Here is a 24274-nt window from a genome sequence, read left to right as displayed (position 1 = left end):
TGGCGGCTTAGCAGCAACCGAGGATCCTTGCGGAGAGGCTTCAAAAGCCGGCGTTCCTTTGAAAGCTGGGAGGAGCCGAGCTGTTAGCTTCACAAACTACCCTCGATTTAAGCCTCTGCTTTGAAATCTGTTCATCCCCTCCTCACTGCTTGGTCTCCCTTTGGCCGGCAGTCAATACTGGCAAGCAAGAAGAGCATCCCCACTCCTTCCCCAATGCCCCAGTCCTTGGCTTCTGTTATTGCAGAGTAGAAGAAGTTAGGGGGCCGCGGTGGCTCAGAAGTTAAATCGCTGAGCTGCAGACCGGAAGGTCTGTAGTTCGGCAGTTCGAGACCCGAGTGCCGCATGATGGAGTGAGCTCTCGTCTCTGGCCCTGGCTCCTGCCAACCTAGCAGTTCGAAAGCAAGGAACTGCAGGTAGATAAATAGGTACCGCTTTGGTGGGAAGGTAACAGCACTCCGTGTGCCTCGGCGTCTAGTCAAGCTGGCCACATGACCACGGAGAAGTCTTCGGACAGCGCTGGCTCTTCGGCTTAGAAATGGACATGAGCACCGCCCCCTAGAGTCGGATTCAAGTTGCTTTCGAGCAAGGGAAACCTTTACCTAGAAGAGGTTAATGTAGCAAAAGCCTGTAATTGCAAAATCGTGAAGGAACGGAGCTCTTCTTATCTGAAGGCACTGAGTCCAGTTTTGAGTATTAAGAGTTCAGGGAAGAACTTTTATCCAGTTGGACAGCTGCCAAGATGATCGAAAGGGTTTGTACGGGAGATGTAATGTTTTTGTAGAGCATTAGTGCTACCAGCGCTGTACCCTGGCTGCTGTTCAGTCCCAAAGGACCTCCTCCTTTCTGTGAGCGAATGCAGAACAATTCTGCAGTGTCAAAGCACAGTGTTGATTGGCCAGCATCTGAGACATCACTGCCATCTAAAACCTAGACCCAGGTGGGCTCTAAGTAAGCGAAATAAATAAAATAAAACAAATTGGGTGTGTGTGTGTGGAGAGCAAGACTGATGGCCAGACCAAATCTTTGGTAAAGGGAAGGGCTGTGGAAGGTCCCAGGTTCAATTCCCAGCATCTCCAGTTAAAAGGACCAGGTTGTAGATGACGTGAAATACCTCCACCTGAGAACCTGGAGAGCTGCTGCCTGTCTGAGTGGACAATACTGGCTTGTTGCCTTTATAAATGCCTGACTGACTGACTGACTGGCCTCGGCCTCCCTGCCCTGCTGTTGGCCCTCCAGAGGAACTGGTTGGCCATTGTGTGAGACAGGATGCTGGACTAGGTGGACCCTCCCTGGTCTGATCCAGCAGGGCTCTTCTGATGTCCTTCTCAGGGGAAGGCGTCGGTCTCTCTGCCCTGTTGTTGGCCCTCCAGAGGAACTGGTTGGCCTCTATGTGAGGCAGGATGCTGGACTAGAGGGACCCTCACTGGTCTGATCCAGCAGGGCTCTTCTGAGGTTCTTACAGAGGCCTCGGCCTCTCTGCCCTGTTGTTGGCCCTCCGGAGGAACTGGCTGGCCCCTGTGTGAGACGGGATGCTGGAATAGATGGACCCTCACTGGTCTGATCCAGCTGGGGTCTTCTGGTGTTCTTAGGAAGGCCTTGGCCTCTCTGCCCTGTTTGTGGGCCATCCAGAGGAACTGGTTGGCCCCTGTGTGGGACAGGAGGCTGGACCGAATGGACCACTGGTCTGATCCTGCAGGGCTCTTCTCATGTTCCTATGAAGGCCTCGGCCTCTATGCCCTGTTTGTGGGCCCTCCAGAGGAACTGGTGGACCACTGTGTGAGACAGGATGCTGGACTAGATAGACCACTGGTCTGATCCTGCAGGGCTCTTCTCATGTTCCTATGAAGGCCTCGGCCTCTATGCCCTGTTTGTGGGCCCTCCAGGGGACCCTGGGGGGTCCCTTCCAACTCTATGATATGATTGCTTCAGACCAACATGGCGGCCCACCTAAATCTATGTTTTCTATTGCTCCTTTTATGAGTCCCTTTGAAATATAATGTTGAATCAGTTTGTTGTAGATTTCTGGCTCATGTGAGGAATTATCTTCATTGGCTGATGTTACCCTCAAAGTGGCCACTTTTATCTTTTGACCCATAAATATGTGGAATAAATTAGTATCTGCGGATTCTGCAAGAATGTCAGCTAAATAACAATTTTGTTATTTTATTGATATTTTATTCTGGGTTGTTGGTTTTTTTTTACTATTTTAGTTTTAAATCTCTATGTTTTACTCTACTTTGTAAGTCTCCCCTTTTGCTGCTGTGGGTGTACTAATATATAGATTCAGGCGGGTCACCGTGTTGGTCTGAAGCAGCAGAACAAAGTTGAAGTCCAGGGGCGCCTTTAAGACCAACAAAGTTTAATTCTGGGCATAAGTCTTTGTGTGCAAGCTCACTTCTTCAGATACACTGGAACAGATGTCACCAACCATTACATAAAGGTAGCAAGTGAGGAGGATGTTGCTAGGAAGGGCCAATTTGAGCTAAGATTGAATTAAGGCAATTGGTAAGACCTGTAAAAAGCAGTAAAAGTAGATAATATTTTTTTATTTATATCCTGCCCTCCCCTTAAAGGGGAGGCTTGGTTTTAGGCAATTGGTAAGACCTGTGAATAGCAGCAGATGAGCCTAAAGCATAATAAAAGAGTTTACGAACAGATGCAAGAACTGAATGACATTAGCATGTGTAGTGAGATAAGAAACCAATATCTCTGTTAAGCCCCGAGTGGTTCCATTATACCCAGAATAAAACATTGTTTTAAAACTGGATGCAAACTTTGTACTGATATATGTTGGTGTGTAGGCTGGGTTGTTATGGCCTATGGCTGCAACAACAATTGACAGTCAAACACATTCCACAATGAAATGGTCTGTCCCAATCCCTCACATTATGGGATGGGGATGAACTGGCAGGATGCAAAGAACTAGCGCACAAGACCCAGAAGATGGGAGAGGGGATAGCGGAATGGGTTTGAACAGAAAAGTCCTCCCTATTACCCTTTTGGTTGGCTGTTATACTTCATGTGAGGAAGTTCTGCGTGAGAATGACATACGTGAACCACGGACATAACAACATAAGAGACGCCAATGTTGGATCAGGCCTAAGGCCCATCCAGTCTAACACTCTGTGTCACACAGTGGCCAAAAACACCAGGGGCCATCAGGAGGTCCACCAGTGGGACCAGGACACTAGAAGCCCTCCCACTGTTTGCAAAGTGGCGTGGTTCTCCAGAAAGGCCTGGCAGAAGCTCACAAAGGAAGCAAGAGGGGAACAAACAAGACTTGAGGTTAGCATGTGGTTTTAAAATGTAGCCAGTTAAGTTCGATTATTTCTTTCCTGGATGGGGTGTGTGTGTGTATTATAGTTTGGGAGACCCATGATAAATTGCTGGGGGGGGCACTTATTCCTCGCTGTCCCCCTTCCACAAGTTGGCTTCTTCCCCTTCCTTCCCATTTCACTTCTCCCCTCTTGGCCTCCACTTCCCCTTCCAGACGGTCCTCTCCTCCTCCACAGCCTCCGAGCCCTCTGCCCCCCCGCCCCCACACACCTGGAGTTAGCTTCCCTGGTTGTGCCCGCCTTCACCCCTGGCTGAGACCGAAGGGCTCGGAGACCTCTGCCGATGTTCAGGTGGAATAGCATTCGCTCCACACTTCACAAAAGCCTCTGAGCCCTTCAACAAAGACTAGAGGGTTTTTGGTCAGAGGTATCGGGGCCTGTATAAGGGCCAAGAAGCAACAGTTAGAACCGGATATGGAACAACTGTTTGGTTTCGCATAGGAAAAGGAGTACGACAAGGATGTATATTGTCACCTTGCTTATTTAATATATATGCAGAGTACATCATGCGAAATGCTGGCCTGGATGAATCACAAGCGGGAATTAAGATTGCTGGGGAAAAGATCAACAACCTCAGATATGCAGACGATACCACTCTAATGGCAGAAATTGAAGAGGACCTAAAGAGTCTCTTGCCCTGGGTAAAAGAGGAGAGTGCAAAAGTGGGCTTGAAGCTCAACATTAAAAAAAAAACTAAGATCATGGCATCCGGCCCCATCACTCCTTGGCAAATAGAAGGGGAAGTTGTGGAAGTAGTGACAGACTTCACGTTCCTGGGATCCCAGATCACCACAGACTGTGACAGCAGCCTTGAAATTAAAAGATGCCTGCTCCTTGGGAGGAAAGCGATGGCGAACCTAAACAGCATGATAAAAAGTAGAGACATCACCCTGCCAACAAAAGTCCACATGGTCAAAGCAATGGTATTCCCAGTAGTCATGTATGGCTGCGAGAGTTGGACTATAAGGAAGGCCGAGCGCCGAAGAATAGATTCTTTTGAACGATGGTGCTGGAGAAGACTCTTGAGAGTCCCTTGGACTGCAAGAAGATCAGATCAGTCAATCCTAAAAGACATCAACCCTGACTGTTCCCTGGAAGGCCAGATAATGAAACTGAAGCTCAAAGACTTTAGCCACCACATGAGAAGGGAGCCCTCACTGGAGAAGACCCTGATGCTGGGAAAGATTGAAGGTCAAAGAAGAGGGGGACGGCAAAGGATGAGATGGTTAGACAGTGTCATAGATGCAACGAACATGAAATTGAGCAAACTTCAGAGGACGGCGGAAGACAGGAGGGCCTGGCGGGAGCTGGTCCATGGGGTCGCGAAGAGTCGGACTCAACTGTGCGACTGAACAACAAATCGGGGCTCTGGCGATGTGGTACGGGGTCGCCTGGTGATGAAAAACTCATAAGAACATAGAACAGAAGAACAGAAGAGAAGCCAATGCTGGATCAGGCCAATGGCCCCTCCAGTCCAACACTCTGTGTCACACAGTGGCCAAAAATACCAGGTAAATCTGGACAAACACGACCCGATCAGTAAACAAGTATAAAGACAACAGTCGTGAGAGTCTGACCCAGAAATCAAACAGTCATTAAGACTTGTAAAGAATGCTATCTATGTATTACAATCTGAAGCACTACAACATGATAAACAATTCATAAGAAAATCCATGAACCAAGGTACATAATCAACATCGTCTCCGGATTATATAACAACGTTTCAAATAATGGATCTTCTTCAGGAGATATTCTGTAGTGTACAAAAATACAATTTTTTAGAATACATGCTACGCCAATAACAAGAGACTATACAATAATCTTAGTGCTAGCTTACTTACATAATGGTGCAAAAGCTCTCTGTTTCATAAGTGCTAGACAACAAGTCTTAAGAAAACTGTAATATAATAATGTTCCCTTTGTTATGAAAACATACAAGATATTTCAAATTACCAAGTATTTAAAAATAATCAAAATTACTACTAGGTCTTATGAATTATTTATCATGTTGTAGTGCTTCAGATTGTAGTACATAGAATTCTTTATAAGTCTTAATGACTGTTTGATTTGTGGGTCAGACTCTCATGACTGTTGTCTTTATAAAAAAGGTAAAGGTTCCCTTGCTCGAAAGCCAGTCGAATCCGACTCTAGGGTTGTGGTGCTCATCTCCGTTTCAAAGCCGAAGAGCCAGCGCTGTCCGAAGATGTTTCCGTGGTCATGTGGCCAGCATGACTAGACGCTGAGGCGCACGGAACGCCGTTATCCTCAAAAAACAGGATCACAAAACTGTGGGGAAAATCGGGCAAAGCTGTGGGTCAAAATGCAGCCACGCGGCTTCGAGTGGGAAATTGACCAACAGAAGCGGGGCAAAGGGAGGCGCGACCACGGCGCGGCTCTTGTGTGAAATCGGTCTTTGAGAACTCAGTTGATTTGATTAGGGGATTATGAACCCTCAAATAAATGGGGTTTTCAAAGCAAGAGGCGGTCAGAGGCGGATTGCCGTTGCCTCATGACCCTGGTATTCCTTGGAGGTCGCCCATCCAAATACCAGCCAGGGCCTACCTTGCTTGGCTTCTGAGATTTGACAAGATTGGGCTACCCTGGGCGATTTAGGTCAGGGGGCTTAAATTGATTTAAATATATTTCAAATGCATCTCCCCGGCGTGGAAGTATTTTCATTTTCGTCGCGTTTACCCGACATGACAGCTGTGGTGAAATGTTGAGGGATCTCGAGACTTCCAGTTATGGCTGTGTCAGTAAACGGCCCCCGGTCTCCGTAACTCCTCTTCCCCAAAGTGGGTTTCATATCCAAAATCTCACTTTGATATTTCTACATTAAGCGAAAGTTCTCAGTACTGCCCCGGACCACTTCCCCAAGGGTGAGGACTCTCGAAACCACAGAGACTTTTCCCCGTCCAAGAAAAGCGTCCCCCCACCCAGGGTTTTGCTTTCCAATGTGCATTATCTTCTTCCTAAAACGTGCCTTTCATTTCCGCATCAGCTTGCCCTTCTAGAAACTGAATCCGTTCCAGCTTCTCAGCGTGGAAAACAGAGAGAAACAGAACAGGTCTAGGAATTGGCGTTCTGTCATGCTTAAGGGTGCCATCTCCGGGGAGGGAAATGGGAGGGCTTCTAGTGTCCTGGCCCCACTGCTGGACCTCCTGATGGCACCAGTGTTCCCTCTAAGCTGAGTTAGTGTGAGCTAGCCTCCGGCCCACACATTTTTGTCTTCGCTCAGGAAGGATGTGGCTCCAAAGCAAACTAATTTATGCAGTAGCCGAATCGCTCACTCACCACTTTAATGCCGGTAGCTCACAAAGTAGAATTTTTGCTCACAAGACTCCACAGCTTAGAGGAAACATTGGATGGCCCCTGGTATTTTTGGCCACTCTGTGACAGAGAGTGTTGGACTAGATGGGCCATTGGCCTGATCCAACGTGGGCTTCTCTTATGTTCTTATATGGAGCAGAAGTCCATCGGTGGCTTAGCCCCAAGGTATAGGTAGGAACTCTCGATCTGGGGCAAGTGATGCCCTGTATGCTTGGTGCTTGGGGGGAGGGCTTCTAGTGGGTGGGCTTCTAGTGTCCTGGCCCCATTGCTGGACCTCCTGACGGCACCAGTGTTCCCTCTAAGCTGAGTTAGTGTGAGCTAGCTCACAGATTTTGAGCCTCCGGCTCACACATTTTTGTCTTTGCTCAGGAAGGATGTGGCTCCAGAGCAAACTAATTTATGCAGTCGCCGAATCGCTCGCTCACCACTTTAATGCCGGTAGCTCACAAAGTAGAATTTTTGCTCACAAGACTCCACAGCTTAGAGGAAACATTGGATGGCCCCTGGTATTTTTGGCCACTGTGTGACAGAGAGTTTTGGACTATATGGGCCATTGGCCTGATCCAACATGGGCTTCTCTTATGTTCTTATACGGAGCAGAAGTCCATCGGTGCCTATTAGCCCCAAGGTATAGGTAGGAACTCTCGATCTGGGGCAAGTGATGCCCTCTATGCTTGGCGCTAGGGGGAGGGCTTCTAGTGGGTGGGCTTCTAGTGTCCTGACCCCATTGCTGGACCTCCTGATGGCACCTGGTATTTTTGGCCATTGTGTGACACAGAGTGTTGGACTGGATGGGCCACTGGCCTGATCCAACATTGGCGTCTCTCTTATGTTCTTATGTCTGGGGCAAGCGATGCTCTGTATTCTTGGTTCTTGGGGGGGGGCAACAGTGGGAGGGCTTCTGGTGTCCTGGCCCCACTGGTGGACCTCCTGATGGCCCCTGGTATTTTTGGCCACTGCGTGACTCGGAGTGTTGGACTGGAGGGGCCTTTGGTCTGATCCAACATGGGCTTCTCTTATGTTCTTATGGGATCTGGGGGTGGCGTTTGGGGAGTAGGTGGACCTCAGCAAGGTATAATGTAGGGTTGCCAGGTTCGCCCCCGGCTATTCCAGGTTGGAAAACCCCTAGAGATTTGGGATTGGAGCCTGGGGAGGACCTCAGTGGTGTACAATGCCATAGAGCAGGGGTGTCAATCTCATTTGTTATGAGGGCCGGACCTGACATAAATCAGACCTTGTTGGGCCGGGCCACGTGGGTCATAAATTCCCCCCCCCCAACTCTGAGCTACCTGATCTTGTTCTGACTTGGATCCAGTGGATTAGGAATGCTCCATTATCCTGGGTTTTTTTTTAATAACAGGTTTTATACAAAATAAGGAGCTGTGGTGGCTCAAGGGGTTAAGACGCTGAACTGCAGGCTGTGGAAGGTCAGTAGTTCAGCAGTTCGAGACCCGAGTGTGCCACATGACGGAGTGAGCTCCCGTCTCTAGTTCCAGCTCCTGCCAACCTAGCAGTTCGAAAGCAAGACATTGCAAGTAGATAAATAGGTACCACTTCAGTGGGAAGGGAACAGCGTTCCGTGCACCTTGGTGTTTAGTCATGCCGGCCACATGACCACGGAGACGTCTTCGGACAGCACTGGCTCTTCGGCTTTGAAACGGAGATGAGCACTGCAACCCCAGAGTCGGATTCAACTGGCTTTCGAGCAAGGGAACCTTTACCTTTACCTTAATATTTTGTTTATTTGACAGTCTCTGATAACTGACACCTCTTGCTCTGGATTATTGCAACAAAATCCACAGACTCTAATCTGGGAGAACTGGGTTTGATTCCCCACTCCTCCACTTGCAGTTGCTGAGTGCCGTTGGGCAAGCCATAGTTCTGATAACTATGTTCTTGAAAGAGCAGTCTCTGTCAGAGCCATCTCAGCCCCACCTACCTCACAGGGTGTCTGCTGTGTGGAGGGGAAGTGAAAGGAGTTTGTAAGCCGCTCTGAGACTCCTCTGGGTAGTGAAGGGTGGGGTATAAATCCAAACTCTTCTTCTTCTACCACTGCATTTGAGCTGTCACCAGGGCTACAGAAGCTGCACTCACCTGTCTCGTGAGCTCTGTGATAGCTCTTTGGCACTTGCAAGTCATCCCCTTGTGTTGTCGTCAGCAAATGGATGGACTGTTGCTTCCAGAGAAGAGCCTCCGCTTGGCATGCAGAAGGTCCCAGGTTCAGTCCCCGGCATTTCCAGTTAGAAAGGATCAGGCAGGAGGCAATGTGAAAGACCTCCGCCTGAGAACCTGGAGAGCTACTGCCAGCCTGAGTAGACAATACCGACCTTGACGGTCCAAGAGTTCAATGCAGTATAAAGCCGCTTCATGTGCTTTCATAGGTATATATTGTCTGGTAACCTGTAGCATCAGTGCTAAACACACACACAAAACTTGCATGTTTGATCCTGCCCTGAGAAGATGGATGAAATATGGGTGTCACAGGCTGGGGTGCCAGTCAAAAGGAGTCCAGAACAGGCCAAGGTCAGGAGCCAAAAAGACAATGCAAAGTCCAAAAAGCCAAGCCGGGGTCAGGAGCCAGAAACACAGAGCCAAGTCCACTAACCAGAAATGCAGTCCAAAGCCAAACTGGGGTCAGGAGCCAGGAACACAGATCCAACTCCAAAGCCAGGGGGGGTCTGAAGGTCTAGGTGCAAGAGCCGGAGCGGATGCTAGCAGCACAAAGTTGACTTGTTGCTTCCACGAAGAGTACTGCCCAGAGTGTGGAGTTAAATGCTGTTACCAATTAGCCGGCTGCACGATCGTCCAGGCTCCTGTTAGAACTCTGGGCTGGCTGAGCGTCTCCCTTGTAGCCTGGCCTCTCTTCGCCGGGTTGCTAAGTTTTGCTGCCATCGCTCCCTTAAACGAGTCACACATGGGGGTGAGTCAGGAGGACTTTCAGCGGTTCTTCCTTCTTCTCTGGGCCAAGTGTGAAGACCACTGTTAACAGGCACTTGCCAGCTATCCTCCTCTGCTGCTTCAGAGGGGCCAGCTGTGGTTTCTGCAGGCTCTGGCAGCTCATCCTCATCCATGCCCATGACAATGGGCACCCACCTGCAATTCTGTGTAACACCCAGGAGTGAGTACAGAACCTTGTGGCTTCCTTGGCCTTCCTAAAATGCAAGGGAGCTGCGCTCTGGCAAGGTTGCTCTCTCCTGCAACTGATCTCTTGCAAAGCTTGTCTTGGTTGCACGCATTGTCGAGGAGGCGACGTTTCTCTTGTACGGCGCCTAGATCTGTCTCGAATCAAGGATTCCCCCCCTCCGGTTGAGGAGCCTCCCTTTGCTTGTACCTTGTTCCCTTTTCATGTGGTATCTCGAAGGAAGGCTTCCCAGAACGTTTGATCCTTATGCGGACACGGCTTCCTTGCCGGAGAAGAAAAGAGCCGCCATCTGTCGGAGCGAGGGATGGCACAACAAGACAGATCTGTAACTAAATAAGCTCACATCTGCTTAGCAGAACCATCAAAAGGCAACTGAAGAACCTAATGAGAGACACATGCTGATAAAAACCAAAGAAATATGGAGAGCGGTCGGCTGCCAGCAAATCCGCCGTGCTGGGCTGACCCAGGAGTGCCGTTGCAGCTGCTGATCTCGGCGCTGATTTCCAGCTTTCCTGCTGGTTTTCCCTTCGGCAGGGGAGGAGGAGGATGCCTTAACACAAGCATCGTGTCCAGATCACGGGAGGTGGGCGTTCCGCTCTATTCTGCTATGGTCAGGCCTCACCTGGAGTCCTGGGTCCAGTTTTGGGCACCACATTTTAGGAAGGGCGTTGACAAGCTCGAGCGTGTCCGGAAGAGGGCAACCAGGATGGTGAGAGGGTTGGAATCCAAGTCTTCCGAGGAAAGGCTGAAAGAGTTGGGTCTGTTTAGCCTGGGAAAGAGAAGGCTTAGAGGGGACATGATTGCAGTCTTCAAGTATCTGAAGGGCTGTCGTGTAGAAGACGGAGCAGATCTATTCTCTCTTGCTCCAGATTGCAAGACAGTCGATGGAATTACAAGACAGTCGATACTGGCTAAATGTCAGGAGAGGCTTCCTAACTGTAAGAGTGGTTGAGCAGTGGAACAGACTGCCTCGGGAGGTGGTGGATGCTCCTTCACCAGACGTTTTCAAGCGGAGGCTGGACGACCATCTTTCGGGTATGTCGTCAGGCTCTCTTTCGGCTCTGCTCCTGCAGAGTGCAGGGGGTTGGACTAGATGACCTGCAAGGTCCCTTCTAACTCTTAACTTTCTATGATTCTATGATTGGAGCTCTCAAGGGCCAAACGGAATACCCTGTTATGAACTGGACACCTACGGGGCTGTTTGGATTGAAATGTGAGGTTCCAGGACGCACTGCAAGGCGTAGGCTCGGATCCCTGATGTGATAGGAAGTGATTCTTTGCTCACTATGCCACCAGGTCGGCAGGCCACAGTGGGAAGAAGAAGAAGAAGAGAAGAAATTGGATTTATACCCCGCCCTTCACTACCCAAAGGTGTCTCAGAGCGTCTTACAAACTCCTTTTCCTTCCCCTCCCCACAACAGGCACCCTGTGAGTTAGGTGGGGCTGAGAGAACTCTTGAAAGAAACTGCTCTTTTTCAAGAACAGCTCTTATCAGAACTGTGGCTTGCCCAAGGTCAATACAGCCAGGTGCAAGTGGAGGAGTGGGGAATCAAACCCAGTTCTCCCAGATTAGAGTCCGCGCACTTAACCACGACTGTGGAACCAGTTATCTCCCATGACTTAGATCTGACTATCCAAAGCTCATACCCCCAAAATCTTTTTGGTTTCCGTGGTCCTACTGGACTTGATGTGTCTGCAGGAGCCGATACTGACCCAAGCGGATCAAAGCTCCGGCAGCTTTGGAGGGTGGATTCAGTGGCATTATAATCCACCGAGTTCTCTTCCCTTACCTCCCTGAAACCCACCCTTCACAAGCTCTGCCTCCAAAATCTCCAGGAATTTTTCAACCTCGTGTTCATAGCCCTGCTTCGCCCTGAGCTTCAGGCTCAAGGGGAGACTTGAACTTGGGTTTTCCCACTTCCCCCCTCCTGCACCTTCCCCAATGGAGGGGAAGACCCACCTCCCGCAATACGGAAGTCCATTAACCTTGCTGAAGTGCCTGCCTCTATCCTTTGAGGAGAACCTTCAATTACAAGCACAGATTATCTAAAATTATCTCTTCGCTTTTCGACGTTGGCAACTCAAATCCATTTTCTCAATAAACGCCTAGGACAGAAACTTGGGCTGAAACCGGTAATATCGCCGCCGGCGTCTCAGCCGTGAGCTTTAATAGATTGTTATTAAGTGTGCTTGCCTATGCCTTCGGTCTGTGAATATTCTCCAGCAAACAGGGGGAGATTTCCACCCAGCCTTGTCCGATCTGGGATGAGATTTTGATTAGGTCAGGAGGGGTTGCCTGTGGTTGAAATTTCTACCCCTTGCCATTGATTGTGGATTGTTAAATGCAGGGAGGGTGCTAGCTGGACAGGCCACCAAGAAATCCCATTCCGGAGGGACGAAAGGCCTGCCATGGCTGCCTTAGTATTTGGACGAGAAGGAGGAGGAGGAAAAGGAGAAGAGGAGTAGGAGTAGGAGGTTGGATTTATAACCCACCCTTCACTACCTGAAGGAATACCAGAATGGTTTACTATCTCTTTTCCCTCCCCCTCCCCACAACAGAAACCCTGTGAGCAATGTTCCCTCTAAGCTGTGGAGTCTGGTGAGCAAAAATTCTACCTTGTGAGCGACTGGCATTAAAGTTGTGAGTGAGCGATCTGACTGCTGCATAGATTAGTTTGCTCTGGAGCCCTCCTTCAAGAGGCAAGACAGAAAATGTGTGAGCTGGAGGCTAAACATGCTGTGTGCTAGCTCACAGTAACTCAGCTTGGAGGGAACCAGGGAGGATTGTGAGGCGCTCCAAAGGGATCTGTCGAGGATGGGCGAATGGGCGTCAGTGTGGCAAATGGGGTTCAATGTGGCCAAGTGCAGATAAAAGGAAGTACTTCTTCCCCCAGAGAGTGATTCACACATGGAATTCACTGGCGGCTACAAGCATGGGCGGCTTCAAGAGGGAACTGGATAAACATATTCAGCAGAGGTCCATCAGTGGCTGGGGCAAGGGATGCTCTGTATTCTTGGTGCTGGGGAGGGCAACAGTGGGAGGGCTTCTAGTGTCCTGGCCCCACTGCTGGACCTCCTGAGGGCCCCTGGTGTTTTTGGCCACTGTGTGGCAGAGTGTTGGACTAGATGGGCCATTGGCCTGACCCAACATTGGCTTCTCTTATGTTTTTATGAATACTGCCTGTGAGGTAGTTGGGTCTGAGAGAGCTCTTTCGAGGACTGCTCGTGAGAGAACAGCTCTGAGAGAACTTGTGACTGACCCAAGGTCACACCAGCAGCTGCGTGTGGAGGAGTGCGGAATCAAACCCAGTTCTCCCTGATTAGAGTCCGTGCTCTTCACCACTACACTAAACTGGTAGGCTGCCAAGGAAGTCCAGGGTTGCTATGCAGAGGCAAGCCATGGAAAACCATGCCTCTTTTGCCCTGTCCTGGATGGCCCAGGCTAGTCCAATCTTGTCAGATTTTGGAAGCTAAGCAGGGTCGGCCCTGGTTAGGAGTTGGATGGGAGACCTGCTAGGCAGTCCAGGGTCATTAGGCAGAGGCAGGTGATGGCAAACCATCTGTGCTCCTCTCTTGCCTTGAAAACCCTACGGGGTCTCCATAAATCAACTGCAACTTGATGGCACTTTCCATCACCTCCAATAAATACTTCTACTACTTCAGGGGTCACTTCCTGCAGGAGCGCACAGGAGGGAGCTCCAGCAGTAAAGAGCCCAGGGGGCGGGCACATGCAACAAGCCCCACCCCCTGCTCCCAGCAGCCCTCAGTCAGAGCAAGAAGCAGCCAGGTAAGTTGCAGAGCCCCCCTCCCGGGCCCCCAGTCCAAAACAGTCCAGTGGCACCTTTAAGACCATGTTTTATTCAGGTACGAGCTCTCCCTCCTCTGCAAGGGCAGATCTGCACGCCCCCCCCCATAGCTAGCAATCCAAAACAGTCCAGTGGCACCTTTAAGACCAGGTTTTATTCAGGTACAAGCTCTCCCTCCTCTGCAAGGGCAGATGTGCACGCCCCCCCCATAGCTAGCAATCCAAAACAGTCCAGTGGCACCTTTAAGACCAGGTTTTATTCAGGTACAAGCTCTCCCTCCTCTGCGAGGACAGATCTGCGCGTTCCCCTCCCCCAATAGCTAACAATCAAGAACAGTCCAGTGGAGCCTGAGCGGTGGGTGTTGCCTTCTGACACACTTCCGGTGATGTCAGGGGGTGTGGCACATGCAAATGAGTTATGCTAATGAGTCATGCTAATGAGCTCCTGCACCTCTTTTTCTACGAAATGACCCCTGCTGCTGCTGCTGCTGCTGCTGCTACTACTACTACTACTACTACTACTACTACTACTACTACTACTACTACTATAATGGTCAAAGGTTTGTGACCAAGAAGCTACTCTTTTTTATTTTTGTATTTAACTGGTCTTGAAATTAAAAGACACCTGCTGCTGGGGAGAAAAGCGATGGCAAACCTAGACAGCATAATAAAAAGTAGAGGCATCACCCTGCCAACCAAAGTCCGTATAGTCAAAGCGATGGTATTCCCAGTAGTCATGTATGGCTGCGAGAGTTGGACTATAAGGAAGGCCGAGCGCCGAAGAATAGATTCTTTTGAACTATGGTGCTGGAGAAGACTCTTGAGAGTCCCTTGGACTGCAAGAAGATCAAATCAGTCAATCCTAAAAGAAATCAACCCTGACTGTTCCCTGGAAGGCCAGATAATGAAACTGAAGCTCAAATACTTTGGCCACCAAATGAGAAGGGAGCACTCCCTGGAGGAGAAGACCCTGATGCTGGGAAAGATTGAAGGTCAAAGAAGACGGGGACGGCAAAGGATGAGATGGTTGGACAGTGTCATAGATGCAACAAACACGAAATTGAGCCAACGTCAGAGGACGGCGGAAGACAGGAGGGCCTGGCGTGATGCGGCCCACGGGGTCGCAAAGTGTCGGACTCGACTGTGCGACTGAACAACAAACAACATTTAACTGGTGCCACAAAGTGCTTCTTCTTCTATCGCTTCCAGTTAAACGGGTGTTCCTTGTGGGTTATAATTAGGGTTGCCAGCCTCCAGGCGACACCCGGAGATCTCCTGCTGTTATAATTGGTCTCCAGATGACCAAGATCCGTTCTGCTGGAGAAAATGGCTGCTTTGGAGGGTGGGTTCTTCGGTATTATATCCTGCTGAGGTCCCTCCCCTCCCCAAACCCCGCCCTCTTCAGGCTCCCCCCCCCCAAATCTCCAGGTAGTTCCCGACCCAGAGGTGACGGTCCTAATTATAAGGAACACCGCCCTCTTCTGATGGGAACAGCCCCCACCCCAGTGGTCCTTGGCATCCTTTCTTTGAGCACGGTTTCGTGCATCTTGCTCATTCTCCTGAGAGACACTTCTTATCAAAATGCATTTTTGGCTCTTTCTGCCTCCGCACAGCGTGTTTTATCATGGGCATTCGTATGGCATGAATAATATAAGGGGGGAAAGTCGATAATCTTTGAAAGGAAAAGTGTTGTGTGGAGTGGCTGGAGTTCACAGAACTGAAATCGATGAACTTTCCCCACAGAGTTAAAAAAAAATTGGACTACAGTCAATAAGTCAGGGAATGTTTCTGTGTTTCACCAGATTAACCTTGGCAAGGGTCGCCCAGATGTTTGGAGTGTGACTCCGATCCGGTGCACATTTCACGAATGTACCTTACGATTTCATTTTGTATTTATTTACTTATAATATTATTCCTGTCTTGCGGCTTACATCATTTTGCTCTCTTCCATTTTATCCTCACAACAACCCTGTGACATAGGTTAGGTTGAGGGTGGGCGACTGGCCTCAGATCACCCAGCGAGTTTCTATGGCGTGAGTAGGGATTCGAACCTGGGTCTCGTGGATGAGAGGCTGAACCTTTAATCACTACACTGTGCTGCCGCTCATTACTAGACTATAGAGATGCAGTTTTGGTCCTTGAAAAAGAGCAGTTTCTGTCAAGAGCTCTCTCAGCCCCACCTACCTCACCGGGTGTCTGTTGTGGGGAGGGGAATGGAAAGGAGTTTGTAAGCCGCTCTGAGACTCCTTTGGGTAGTGAAGGGCGGAGAATAAATCCAATCTCTTCTCCTCCTTTTCCTCTTCTTCTCCTCCTCCGCCTCCTCCTCACAGGGTGTCTGTTGTGGGGAGGGGAAGGGAAAGCCGCTCTGAGACACCTTTGGGTAGTGAAGGGCAGGGTATAAATCCATTCTCTTCTCTTCTTCTTCTTCTTCTTCTTCTTCTTCTTCTTCTTCGTCTTCGTCTTCTTCTTCGTCTTCTTCTTCGTCGTCTTCTTCTTCTTCTTCTTCGTCTTCTTCGTCTTCTTCTTCGTCTTCTTCGTCTTCTTCTTCGTCTTCGTCGTCTTCTTCTTCTTCGTCTTTGTCTTCTTTTTCATCTTTGTCTTCATCTTCTTCTTCTTCTTCTTCTTCTTCTTCTTCTTCGTCTTCATCGTCTTCATCTTCTTCTTCTTCTTCTTCGTCTTCTTCGTCTTCTTCTTCTTCGTCTTCTTCGTCTTCGTCTTCTTCTTCTTCGTCTTCGTCTTCGTCGTTTTCATCTTCTTCGTCTTCGTCTTCTTCCTTTCCTCCTCCTCCTCTTGTGGAGGCACCATAAATGTACATTCAATGGGCTGGACTGTGCGGACTGCTTCCCTTCTGCTGACATAAGAGGGCTCAGATTTATTGCAAGAGGAAATGGACGCTGTTATGTACTGAGACGAAGCCATTCCTCAAGCTGTACCCGGAACAGGTCGAGCTTGCTACTTTAGAACAATAGCTCGCCAGGATCCTGGATCTAACCAATAGAAAAGTAGTATAATGTAAATAGCCTATCACTGGGAGTGGGTGGGTGTTGGGTGTGGTGTTTGCATGCTTTATAAGCAGGGCTCAAGCCCTGCTAGTTGTCTTGTAGTTTGCTGAAATCGCTTAATAAACCAGAGGTTGATCACTGCAATGCGTCTAGAACCCAGTATTTAACAGCCAATAGTAGAACAAACCCTTATGAATTAATCCACGGTTCCCCAACATGGTGCACGGGGGCTCCATGACACCTGCCAGTACTTTCCTTGGTGCCCGATGATCTTTTCAGAAAGTAGGCGAGGACACTGTAAGGTTATAACTGGCTTCCCGCATCTCAGTGAAAGGAGGAGGAGGACTGGGAGGCGTCTGGGCTTTCTTTAGTCAATGTGTGGTTCCGTTCCCCTTTCAGGATCTTCTTCCCCGGGAGATGTGAAGAGGGAGGTATTCTGTTCAGTTCTCCCTCGTGAGGCAACCATTTTGGGTTTGGCTTCACCCCTTGAGGCCGCCATTTTGGGGTGGCGCTCACCACGTCCTCTCAAAATCCCAAAAGGGCCCAGAAGCCCCCCAAAGTTGGGGACCGACTTATTTATCTCACATTCCCTCCCCACCAAAAAAAAAGTATAGCGTATTATGTGGTTTGGCCTTCTTAATATTAAAGGTAAAGGTTCCCCTGCTTGAAAGCCAGTCGAATCCGACTCTAGGGTTGTGGTGCTCATCTCCGTTTCAAAGCCGAAGTGGTCATGTGGCCGGCATGACTAAGCACCAAGGCGCACGGAACGCTGTTCCCTTCCCACTGAAGTGGTACCTATTTATCTACTTGCAATTTCTTGCTTTTGAACTGCTAGGTTGGCAGGAGCTGGAACTAGAGACGGGAGCTCACTCCGTCATGCGGCAACTCGGGTCTCGAACTGCTGAACTACCGACCTTCCACAGCCTGCAGTTCAGCGTCTTAACCACTTGAGCCACCGCAGCTCCTTTCTTAATATTGGAAAGGTGTAATTTCTTGAAGATGAAATCTTCTGGGGGAGTTTCCCTCCCTTTGTGAGATTTTCCACCTTGGTATTCCCCCCCCCCCCCGCACTTCTTTATTTAACATTGCCTTGCTTCTAGTAACTGCAAAAACAGCTATAGCTACAGTTTGGAAAAGTGTGGAGGTGCCTACGCTAGGCTTGTGGCATTGTAAAGTTATGGGACATATACCTGATGGCAAAATATCACTTATGAGGTGATTAAGTATGAATCGCATGCGTCTGGCTCTGACTTTGCTGAGGTTTGGCTCATTATGCTAGATTATGTGTCGAAAATTGAAGTGGTGCCGAAAAACTTGAAATCCTTAATTTCTGTTTAGTGTTCCTCCCATGGATGGTCTGTATATTTTATGGCTGGTATATTGGGTGGTGTATAGTAATACTGATAATGGCCCTGATCATACGGGCCGGAAAATGCGGGGGGGGGAGCGTGGCTGTTTGCCCCGGGGCAAAATAATGTGCGGTTGCGCGAGCAGACATCCCGTGGAGGCCGCGTAGTTAGGCGGAGGTGCCGATCACAGGACACTCCTGTGGCGCTGCAAAGAAGCGGGGCCATGGGGCAAACAGGGTTGTGGTTTTTTGTTAAACTAAAGTGTGTGCATGCTCCGTTGGGTGCTTGAGCGCATCCGTGGAGACTTGAGGGAAAAAAACCCTTTTTGCGAGGGGACATGGGCGGGCGCCGGAACTACCACCAGAAACGCGATCAGACGCCTGCCCATGCCCCGCGGTTTCTGGAAACTAGTACCTCGGAGGTACTAGTTTTTTACAGCGCATCTTTGGAGTGAAGCCTCGGGTGAGCCACGGGAGCTCTACGCTTCCCAGATGTGGCGGTGAGATCGCGCCCGGAAAATCCGCCTATCTTCCGTCTCTCTAGCGTGCCTAATGCTCCGTGTGACCGCAGCCAATGTTAAGTTTCAATCATTTAGGTATTGCTGGTTATGTTAGTTTGTGTGTAATACAGTTAGTCTTAATTTAGGTAGTTCTATATTATTCTGTATTTTGTATTATATCTATTGAATAGATTTGCTATGTAATAACTGCTGTATAACATCTATATTGGCTTGCATTATGATCAGTGTTCCCTCTAAGCTGAGTTAGTGTGAGCTAGCTCACAGTTCTTTTAGCCTCTGGCTCGCACATTTTTTGCCTTAGCTCAGGAAGGATGTGGCTCCAGAACAAACTGATTTATGCAGTAACCAGATCGCTCGCTCACAACTTTAATGCCAGTAGCTCACAAAGAGGAATTTTTGCTCACGAGACTCCATAGCTTAGAGGGAGCATTGATTATGATTTGTTTGTTTGGAAAATTAAAAAAAAAACACCCCCCTTTCTCTGTTTGTGCTTTTCCTGCCTCTCAGCATCCTTTCGTGACAACACACCTCTCTCTCTCTGTATTTTGCAGATCTCTCTTCATAGCCCTGCGTGATGGCTCACCCGTCATGGCTGCCCCCCAAGAACTCCAGCGAGCCGGTCGGTCATGTGACTGCCCGGATGGAGACCACCCACGCCTTTGGGACCCCCAGCATCTCCGTGTCTACTCAGCAGACGCCCAAGAAGTTTGCTCCGGTGGTAGCCCCCAAACCCAAGTACAATCCCTACAGACCGGCCGAAGGCGACGGTAAGAGACCGTGGTTTCAATATGTGTGTTGTTGGAAGGGAGATTGTTCGTGTGACTCTGTATTTGCTTCTGAGGGGAAAAAAAATGAACTATGGCTGCGATCATACGCATAGTTAGACCCGACATAGACGCGAATGCCAGGTGGATTTAAAGGATTTAAATCAGACAACAATATCTGGGAAGCACCCCGCAGCCGTCGGCAACCCGTTCTGCTTTGCTGCAGAAGCAGAGTTAAAAGGCACCAGGGAGAACCCGGTAGTAAACGGGTTGCGACGGGCCACGGATGGACTTTCCCATCTCTGATCGCTCCAGCGTGCTCTCATAGTGTCGGGATGGTCTGATTGGGCCATCCCAGCTCCGTGCCATTGTTCCCCCCCCCTTCTCAGTATGTGCATCATTGCAAACTCCATAGGGAGCCCTCGGTGCAGAGGTGCGATTCATCGATCCCTCGTTTAAGCGCATGGGAAACACACGCCGCTCGCACACAAAAGACTCACCTGCAGTTGCGTCTGATCATGCACTGACAGACTGCGCCCACAGTTTCAAAGGGAGGTATGATTTGTGCAACTTGCGGGTGAAATTCCTCCGGAGGAAATAGCCTCGTGTGACCCATTTTTTCTGGCACGTGTGACTGCAACTTATGCTTTTCTCCCCCATGGTAAAGTCTTTTTTTGGAGCTGGTAGGGTATGTTTGCAAACTCTTCTCACTTCATTTCATTTTCCCTGCCGCCCCTAGTGACGAGGAAGGGTTGCAGAGGTTTTAGGCACGGTGTATACATTTTCAGACTCAGTCATAAGGACTAGAAACCTGGAGGGAAGAGAAAGAAAGCAGAACTAGGCCGATATCAAATTCCGCTAGGCGTCACGGCTCCTGCTGAATGCGAGCAAGCAGCCCCAGCGGAGGATCTAAGTGCTGCTGGGGATGAGCTCTCGATGCCGGAAACTCCCGCACCTGACAGGGCTGAGCTTCCAGAGGCTACCCCAGCAACAGCTGAGGCAGAAACACGCCCGGTCGGTTCTCCTCCTGATTCGCCTCCACCGGTATCTCGCTTGAGAGAACAGCGCCGATGGGATATGGCAGCCCAGCAGCGAGAGGCACACATGTGTGGCAGGCGCTCATTCAGCCCCGAGTATTAGCAGGAGCCGGGACTCGCTTGGGGCGCGCTAATTGCCAGCAGGCTTATGGGCTATTTGATCCACACCCTCACGCCGACAAATCATGCCAGCAACTCGTCTTTTTGGACGAAGCTCTGCACCTCCTTGCTCGTGTTCCTAACTCCTAGTTCCTGTCTGGATTCCCTTGGCTCCTTGACCTCGGCTTGAACGACTGCACTTAGACTCTGCACCTCGAACCTTTGACTCCCTGGCTCTTGACTCTTTTGGACTCTGGCTTCCTGACGACTCTAACGGTTTGTGCTTTGAACTTGGTTCTCCGGTTGGTTGGCTTGCCTGGCTCTTGACTTTGGACTGTACCTTGACCACCCCGCTCGCACTTTGTGTATTAGACTTGGTTTTTCGGCTGGCTTGCTTGACTGGCTCTTGACTTCAGACTGTATCCTGACTGTCTCGCCCCTACCCAGCCCCGCATCATGACAGTAGGGTTGCCAGAACCTCCCTGGTGACTAGTGAAGGGGGTTGGGGTTGGGTTGCTAGATCCAGGTTGGGAAACTCCTAGAGATTTGGGGATGGAGCCTGGGTGGGGTTCGGGGAGGAGAGGAGAGGAACCTCAGTGGGGTACAATGCCGCAGAGCCCACCCTCCAAAGCATCCATTTTCTCCTGGAGAACAGCTCTCTATAGTCTGAAGATCAGATGTAATTCTGGGGGATACTCAGGTCCCACCTGGAGGGTGGCATCCCTAAACTCCACACTTACAAGGTGTGTGGTCCAATGCGCCCTCTAAGCTGTGGAGTCCTGTGAGCAGAAATTCTACTTTGTGAGCTACTGACACTAAAGTTGTGAGCAAGTGATTTGGCTACTGCATAAATCAGTTTGATCTGGAGCCCTCCTTCCTGAGCGAAGACAAAAATGTGTGAGCCAGAGGCTAAAAAACTGAGCTGGCTCACACTAACTCAGCTTAGAGGGAACACTTTTTTAAAAATATATATTTTTATTGATTTTTTTTTTATGCAGAAACAGTCAAAAAGAAAGTCAGACGTTATACATTAAAATGCAATCAAAGCTGCTTCATAAAAATTAACTCTATAGCAATATAACTTCAACCTATGCTTTGGGTGCAATGAGGCTTATTGGAGTGAATGTATGTAACATATAAGTTAGTAAAAGAAAAATACAAAGAGAGTGCTGTGTAACGTTTTTTCAAACCAGTACACACTATCTTTGCGTCTTAATTGTACAGCATAATTTTGTATTTAGCATCAGTGATCGTTTCCCAATCAAATTTGTCGATTGTTATTTTTTTTCCAGTATTTTTGTTGTTGTTGTTCAGTCGCACAGTCGAGTCCGACTCTTCGCGACCCCATGGACCAAATCACGCCAGGCCTTCCTGTCTTCCGCCGTCCTCCGAAGTTGGCTCAATTTCATATTTTCATAATTTTCCAGTATAGGGTACCATAAATGTAAAGGGTTATAGAACTCACATTCTGTTCGATCACTAGAGTTATAAATCGAAAAATTCTCTAACATAAATAGGTCCCATACTTTGTGAAGCCATTGTCTGATGTTAGGGGGGTGGGATTGTCTTTCCAATTTTTTGCTATTATCATTTTTGCTGCAGTGAGTAATATGTTTATTAATTTTCTTCTAATCATAGGTGAGGTTAGAGGGAACACTGGTGTGGTCATACAAGTAGACTTATGCGAGAAGAGGAAGGGAGTAAAGAGTTGATTTTCCCCTTGGCCAGGGATGTTATTCTCCTTTTTTTGTCCGTGGCAGGTGCTGTCTCCCTTTTCTGTCAATATAATCAGTTCCAGAATAGAATAATAATTTACTTGGTAACTCTGCTAGAAACCATCTGGTTCTTAAAAAAAAAAAAAATGTATCCAAAGAAATGAAGGATTCCTTCCCACCCCTTACCGTGTCAGTTTGGTGCCGTGGTTAAGAGTGGCGGACTCTAATCTGGAGAACCGGGGTTGATTCCGCACTCTTCCTCCACATGCAACCAGCTGGGTGACCTTGGGTCAGTCACAAGTTCTCTGAGAGCTGTTCTCTCAAGGTCAGTCCTTGAAAGAGCTCTCTCAGCCCCACCTACATCATAGGGTGTCTGTCGTGAGGAGAGGAAGGGAAGAGATTGTAAGCTGCTCTGAGACTCCACGTAAAAGGCAGGGTATAAATCCAATCTCTTCTTCTCTTCTTCACCTGAGGGTGTTTGGGTTTTCAGAATTGTGGGTTCAGATTGCTGGAAGAAGCAACTCAGTGTCTTTCTTTGGTTCCTGGCCTTTGATGGGTTCAATAATGCTGTAAGGGTCAAGCTACCTCAAATAAAATATTATCAATATATATATTTATTATATGTGGTAAAAGGTAAAGGTAAAGGTTCCCTTGCTCGAAAGCCAGTCTAATCCGACTCTAGGGTTGCGGTGCTCATCTCCGTTTCAAAGCCAAAGAGCCAGCGCTGTCCGAAGACGTTTCCTCGGTCATGTGGCCGGCATGACTAAACACCAAGGCACACGGAACGCTGTTACCTTCCCACTGAAATGGTACCTATTTATCTACTTGCAGTTTCTTGCTTTCGAACTGCTAGGTTGGCAGGAGCTGGAACTAGAGATGGGAGCTCACTCTGTCATGCGGCACACTCGGGTCTCGAACTCCCAAACGAACGACCTTCCAGTCTGCAGTTCAGCGTCTTAAGCACTCGAGCCACCGCAGCTCCATTATATGGGGTACACAATGGCAAAGATTAAAAACATAAGGTCTGAATATCAGACTGCATAGAACATGAGCTTTACATAATCTGTAGTTATTTCACCTACAAAGCTGATGATTTCACATGCACTGTTGATGTATCCAATGACCAACAAAAACCATACACGTTTCGGTCTCTAGGGCAGGGGTGTCGAACTCATTTGTTACAAGGGCCAGATCTAACATAAATGAGACCTAGTTGGGCCGGGCCACGTGTGTCATAAAAGGTAATGCCAGGGAGCGGAGATATAAACTTTATAAAGGACACAAACACAAAGGGTTTTTTTTTACTTAAAATAAAAATATGCTTAAAACATTAGCTCTGTAAGCTGCAAACCTACTTTTGATTTATCGACATTCACCACAGAAATCTCATGCTCAGAGTTCAGAGTCTAGGACCCAGGGGGAAACATGAAATGGCTGAGCGATTGAGAGAGCCTGGTGAAGCAAGCTGTGATGCAGCAGCATAACTGGAAGCAGGAGATGGCCAGTTCCACTGCAGGCCTGATAGAAGCCCTCCGGGGGCCTGATCTGGCCCCCGGGCCACATGTTTGACACCTCTGCTCTAGGGCCTACCTCAGTGGTCAAATAATATATACCATTTCAAAAAGACACACATCTAGAAGTTAATACGTGTAAATCCAGAGCAGGTGTTGCTGTCTCATATGTCGTGCGCTTGCTGAAAGTTTATAAAGGAGGCTGTGGATCCTTTCTCATGGTAATCTTCACTGATATAACCATCTGGTATAAACTTTCCAATGTCTCTGAAGGTGTGTGTGCATCATTAACGAAGAGTTGTAATAAAGTGGCCACTTTGACTGGTTCGGCCATGTGGGCTGAGTCTGTTCCTGTGATGAAGAGGAGAAATGGGACCTTGGCTTCCCAAATGTACTGTCTTTCGGCTCTGCTCCTGCAGAGTGCAGGGGGTTGGACTAGATGACCTGCAAGGTCCCTTCCAACTCTTAACATTCTGTGATTCTTACTTGGAGATACACATGCTAGCCGTTTCTTTCAGAGCTCTCTCAGCCCCACCTACCTCACAGGGTGTCTGTTGTGGGGAGGGGAAGGGAAAGGAGTTTGTAAGCCGCTCTAAGACACCTTTGGGTAGTGAAGGGCAGGGTATAAATCCAATCTCCTCCTCCTCCTCCTCCTCCTCCTCCTC

The 24274-nt window shown here is 48.9% G+C and overlaps 1 protein-coding gene across 2 annotated transcripts in view; it reads left to right on the top strand.

Annotated features, from left to right (window-relative positions):
- The window catches only part of LOC107113843 (lipoma-preferred partner homolog), a 430270-nt gene that overhangs the window by 171912 nt on the left and 234084 nt on the right, over positions 1–24274 (top strand). For both annotated transcript variants that reach the window (XM_015415237.1, XM_015415238.1), the window contains one exon: positions 19035–19250. In XM_015415237.1, coding sequence (XP_015270723.1) covers positions 19058–19250 — 193 coding nt within the window. In that variant the 5' untranslated portion in view covers positions 19035–19057. The remainder of the gene's footprint in view (positions 1–19034; positions 19251–24274) is intronic.

The sequence above is a fragment of the Gekko japonicus genome, unplaced genomic scaffold (genome assembly GCF_001447785.1).
Source record: "Gekko japonicus isolate JY-2015 unplaced genomic scaffold, Gekko_japonicus_V1.1 scaffold210, whole genome shotgun sequence".
Classification (NCBI taxonomy): Eukaryota; Metazoa; Chordata; class Lepidosauria; order Squamata; family Gekkonidae; genus Gekko; species Gekko japonicus.
This window is presented reverse-complemented; position numbering and strand designations above follow the sequence as displayed.